Source organism: Pyxicephalus adspersus, chromosome 4, assembly GCF_032062135.1.
Source record: "Pyxicephalus adspersus chromosome 4, UCB_Pads_2.0, whole genome shotgun sequence".
NCBI lineage: Eukaryota > Metazoa > Chordata > Amphibia > Anura > Pyxicephalidae > Pyxicephalus > Pyxicephalus adspersus.
The window spans coordinates 73,726,135-73,732,134 of record NC_092861.1 but is presented as its reverse complement, the minus strand read 5'-3'; the positions used below and the strand labels follow the sequence as shown (position 1 = coordinate 73,732,134).

General features: G+C 43.2%; 1 protein-coding gene across 1 annotated transcript in view; it reads left to right on the top strand.

Moving 5' to 3' along the window:
• Nucleotides 1-5,658: 5,658 nt before the first annotated feature.
• The window catches only part of MDN1 (midasin AAA ATPase 1), a 98,408-nt gene continuing 98,066 nt past the window's right edge, over nt 5,659-6,000 (top strand). Inside the window, 1 exon segment of the mRNA XM_072408636.1 lies at nt 5,659-5,848. Coding sequence (XP_072264737.1) covers nt 5,762-5,848 — 87 coding nt within the window. The 5' untranslated portion in view covers nt 5,659-5,761.

The following is a 6,000-nucleotide window of genomic DNA, read 5'->3' as shown; positions in this document are numbered from 1 at the left end:
CCGGAGCCACAGAAGCATTTTATATCTATATTATATTTCTATATTTTATATCTGTGTAATTCGGTGCAGCCTGACCCGTACATGACAGACATATTCATGGCTTGCCAGTTCCGAACTCACCCGGGCCCTGATAACTACTACCGGGCCCTTCCCCCCTCGCCTCCTCATCGGCCTGACGGGGTCTTCCGCACTCCAGCGCCTCAGGGGGATCTCTTCTCCGTGACACCGATACGCCCCACTACAGCCCTCAGACCAACCAACCAATCAGTGAGCACGTCCTGACGCGCCACAACGCCGTCACCTGATCGCGCCTCATCCATGCACAGGCTTTGGCGGGAAGTCTTGTCTGAGTGTGGTAGGCGGGAGCAGAGTGTGAGGTGAAGCTGCTCTACCTCAGTGACAGAGCTGTACAACACAATGGCTGCGACTTACTGCAGCTCCTATACAAACAAATGATGTTGTGTAGTGTCAGCCGATAGAAAGTATAACACAGTTACTGAGTCTATTAGCCAGGGTTTCTTGTATTTTATTTCCTTAAATTCTTTCCAGGAGCTTTTCTATTTAGTATCTATATTCAGTAGCATAGCTACGACTCCACGGGCAAGATTAGGACTTGTCCGTACAGCTATAACTCTGTCTTCTCTCAACTCCAATCCCCTCTACCACACACCTCTCCTAGGAGTGGAATTCCCTTTTTAGTGTCTGAACTCTTCTATCACAGACCCTGGTCACTGACAGGCCCTCTTTAGTACAGGCCCCACTTCATGGGCCTTCAGTATAGACCCCTTTTAGCATAAACCCCTCAGTGAGTGCAGAGTATGCTCAGTACAGACCCCTTAATAACAAAACCCCACCCATGGCGCCCCTTTCAGTACATATCGTCTTAGTGACGGGCTCCCTTCAGTACAGACACCCCTCCATGGGCAAACTCCCGTCAGGACAGCCCTCTCAGCGTAGGCTCCCATTTATAGAGCAGAGCCCCCCTCCTCCATTTCAGGCTCCCTTAGTGGTGACCCCCCCTCTGTGACAGATCTCTCTTCAATACAGACCCCTTCACTTACAGACACCCCTCAGTGTCAGCTCCCTTCAGCAATCAACCCTCTCCGTGTTGGCTCCCTCAGTGCAGACCACAGTGACCGGCTGAGCTCTTCAGTGTACACCCGCCAAGTAAAATACCCCTCTAAATGCAGATATCCTGGGTGCGAACCTCCCTGTGATAGCCCCCTCATTGCAGACTTCCTTCACTACAAATTCCCCCTCAGAAGAAGCTGCACACCTAATTCAGTGACAGATCTCCCTGTAGAAAGCAGTGGAAAGTGTAGAAAGCAGTAACAAGTGACAGACCTCTGCAGTGTAGACTTCACTTCTAGTGAGACCCCACTAAATAAAGACCTTTCTCAGCTTCAGATTTATCACATGCAGACACCCCTTTCCTTGACCTCATTGCATACCATGTAGTGGAAAGAGGCACATCCTTAAATTAGTGACAAGCTCTAGTGAAAGACCTTTCTTAGTGACACCCCCCCCCCCATTGACAGACTCCCCGGTGCAGACCCCAACCCCAATGAGAGACCCCCCTTCCCTAGTGCAGACCCCAATGAGAGACCCTCCTTTCCCAGGGCAGACCCCAGTGAGAGACCCCGCTTTCCCAGTGCAGACCCTAATGAGAGACCCCCCTTCCCCAGTACAGACCCCAATGAGAGGACCCCCCTTCCCCAGTGACCTTACCTACTCCTCCATTCACATGCTGACTCCCATCTTCTATGAGCTCTCAGGTGCAGCAGGAATAAAACTTTTCCCACTCCAATTCCTGGCTGGCTGTGTGTCTGTGTATAGGCCATCTGGGAGTAGAGGCCCGGTCACCATTGTGACCATTGCAACTCTTTTCCCTACACCAGTGTCTGTAATACTGGCAGAAAAAGACTTCCAGTGTCTCTGTCCTCTAATCCTGTTAAACTTGAAATTTACTACATGCAGAATTCCAAGGTTTGAAGTTCACATTCTGTGTTGTAAAAAGAAAAAAAAAAGCTTGTAGAGATTAATACACTGTGACCAATTCCGCAGACGCTATAAAAAGAAAGAATGAGCAACAAAAACATAAATTGAAAAAAACTATTTCAAAAGAGATAAGCAGAATCCTCCCTGTGGTCTTTCTGCTACTGGTAACTTGTTGCCCCAGTAAAGTTTACCTACATATTTCTGTCCTAGAAAATTCTTTTTAAATCAGCTCTGTAGTTAAAATAAAAAATAGGTGCTAGCTGCAAAAATTAAACATATACCTGTCATGCAACCCGTGCAGCCAACAGTCGTATGTTTAGTATGATTTTACCTTTTTGTAAAGTTTCCATATGTAGACTTGTGTCAGTAGACTTTGGGGCTGTGTCAATGGCATCATTCGGACACGTTTAAATTCATTAAAATTTCATTGACAGATTAATTTATCATCACTTGACTTGCTGACCTGCTTTACGTGAGATTTGAATTTCCATAGACTTGCATTATGTCTCATGACAAACTTGCATTGAAGACCAAAAGTGCTACGAAGCATCTTTGACTGATTTGCATCATCCTTATTTTCTTAGTATACCTGGGATTTTACACCACAGTCTTTCCTGCTGGCTCATCATAAACTTGATGGATGGATTGAGGAACTCTTGAATATAATCCCTTCCCTTATTAATATTCACACCCCTTGTGGCAGAGCTCATGTCAGACAAGAGAATCTCACTCTATGTCGGAGTGTACATGAGCAGTGTTCAGGCTTGGTGACTGACTGTGAAAGTATCCTTAGAGGAAAGATCATATTTTCCCAAATCTTGATAGGTATTTCAAAGGGCTTTAAAGAAACCAGCAAAAGAGTGCAGTTTAGGTAAAACTTGAATGTGTGGGTGATGATTTTTTTAAGAGAACCTGTCACCCTGAACCTTTTGTGACATAGAATGTTTTTGTAAAAAGATGATCTAGATTGTAAGATCTTTTTTAGGGCGTGGTCCTCTCCTCCTCCTGTGTCACTGTCTTTATTTGTCTGTCATTTGAAACCCCTATTTAATGTACAGTGCTACGTAATATGTTGGTGCTATATAAATTCTGTTTAATAATTATAATAATCCTAAAGTAAAGATTCAGAAGCCTGCTATCTCTCTCAGGAAAGGTTTTCATTATATTTTCCTTACCATGTAAGCATTTCAGAAATAATCTGTTTATCAAACACTGCGTTTACCAAAAAAACAAAGAAAATGTGAAAAGAATGATTGCTTTGCTTCCCTGGACTATAACTTACATGTTCTGCTGAATGCATGCTCACAAAAATGTTAAAATCTGCAGTCCACCTAGGTAAGGGACTTTGGTATATTCAAAAGCAAGCTCTCCTTTTTAGATTGACAGCAGCCCAAACAACACTTACTAAGGTGATAGTGGAGGTGGGAACTGCCTTGTAGCTCCAATATATATTAACATCTATTATTGTTCATAACATATTAATATAATAACAGTTTCATGTCAATGTGATATTCTGCTTATTGTAGGGGAGAAAACGACACTGTCCCATTTAAGAGGCAGTCGCTTTGAGATGCTTAGTCATTTGGCGAAAATTGTAGTTAAAGGTCTAAATTCAAGATAAAAATGTAATATAGCAGTAATAAGAATCTGCTTTTAAAATTTTTGATTATTTTGAGCATTCCATCACTGAGCTGCAAATGTACAGCTCTGCGTAGTAAGCCAGGATAGCCAGCAGATACCGGCTTCTCCTGTGGCTGCTGGGACTGCACCTGTATGGGAGTTACATCATCACAACTTGCCCAATCAAGGTGGCCAAAGATCAAAATCAGTAAGAGAAGAAAGAAAACGATGGTGGATAGTTTCATTTTTTTAATTTTTGACTTTAGTTCTGCTTTAAAGCCTACCTAAACTCAGAAATTTCACTTTACAGAAAAGGGTAGGCATCCCTTTTATGTAAAGTAATCTTTATGTCAGAGCATCTCGGGCATGTGCAGGAGCCTTTTCGCTCAAACAGAAAAAGCAGTGAGATCTGCAAATTATTTTTTCATCCTACTACACCCGATCTTGCTTCAGTTGGGTGACGTAGGATGAAGAAACAGGAGGAAGACCAGAAGATGGCGGCAAGGTAAGTGTATTTTTTTTTTTTTTGCCGTTTTAAATTTAGTTCTTTAGGTTTTCAAGCTAAGATTTTTTTTTAGCACGAACATAATATTCTGTGATCTTGCCAGAAATGCAGTCTATTTGTGACTAGAACTGAAAGCACAAACAGGATTATCTTTCTTGCTGGCCAGCCTCTGTAATCCCCTCAAATATCCACAACATAGTTATACAGTCATACGCATTTTATAGCCAACTTCATCTGAATGAAATATCCAGTGTATCCTTTTCAATTCTCTTTTAAACAGTGTGGAGGAGGCCATCTATGTAGATGAGGAGGGCTTTACATCTTCATGTCAGAGCTAAGCCACAAATGACTGGTGGTTTGATAAGTGATGGTGGTGAATCGGTAGTAGGAGAGTTGGAGGAGGCCCAGATTCACATAACTGATACAGCAGAAGAAGGAAGATGTCTATTTGCAGTTTCAGCTTTCTCTCCACCATGGAGATTAGTCAGCTGTTCAACTTTAAAAAATCTTGAGACCAACAGAGGATCAGTGTCTTAAATCTCACACAAGGTGAGGGTAATACAAGCAACAAGGCAGAAGGTTCTTTATACTGCTTATTCACAACTTACATTTCTAGATGTATAGAAGATTCTATACTATAGCAATTATTTACATTTTGTGTTCAGTCCCACTTTTTTAGGGAAATAATAGAATGAATGCAAGGCCTTAATCACATTTGGGTTTGGAGATCATAGCACTGCTCTTATCATTTGCAGGAGCTTGCTTTGTACGTAGCAGGGGTTGGAGTGGTGTTTGCAGGTTTCTTCATTTATGTTATTGATTTAATAATGTCTATGTATTCAGAGTATAATATGTCTGTCTGCTGTAGATTATAATCATTTATTTATTCGTTGTATATTATGTTATTCAAGGTCTCTATACTCCCTTGAGGAAGCCACACTGCAAAACGCATCGGGTAAAAGACAACTGTGTTTTCTAAATGATTCATCCCCACAATTGTTATTCTGAACCACAATGTATACTCTGCTATGTCAAAGTTCAGGTATGTTTTGTCTAGAATAACTCTTTAATGTTAATTTGGGTAAAATGTACTGTTTTATTGCCTAAAATCCCTCAACCTCTATTTCTTCTAAAAGTGTAATACCAGCTAGGTTTGTGTCCATCGGTGTGGCTGGGCCTTGGACAATGATCACACAAAGATCAATGGTTCCCATATCTCATTGATTTTCCAAAGAAAGTGCCATTTGTGCCATTCGCTTCCAGTCAAGCAGTTGATGGTGTTGTGGTAAATGTCTATTTCTAAAATGACCTACTGTAAAAATCGCTAAAATGAAGAAAATATATAGACTTGTAACTTTCACACTACGTTAATTTGTTTTCGCGTTGCAGCACTTGCTCTCTGGTAGCGTTCATTGCCTTGGTATCTGCTTCTCCCTCTCTGACTACAATAGCCACTAGCAGGGGCCATGACATGTAACTGAGACGACTCCCTGACAGGTCGCACCGGTGATGACGTCTTCATGCTCCCGGAAGTGGTCCGTTGTGCTTGTGTCTTCCCCACGTGTGGAGTAGTGCTGGGGTTTCTAGTGCGCGAACGCGGCCGAGCGGCGGCCTCCTCCTTTCAGTCCCGATCCAGACATGGAGCACTTCCAGCTCAGCCTGTCGGGACTCGGCACCATTGTTCAGAGAAGCGGCGGAGAGCTCAGCCAGTATCTGTGCAAGCAGGTGAGACCGGGACAAAGCGAAAAGCGGGCAGCCCCTGGCCACATGCTGCAGGTGGCTGGAGCGCCCAGCACAACATTATAACAATACCGTGTAGCCTGGGGGGCAGAGCGGGGCTGCGGAGCGCATTGCTGGGAGCCGATTCCCGCACTCTC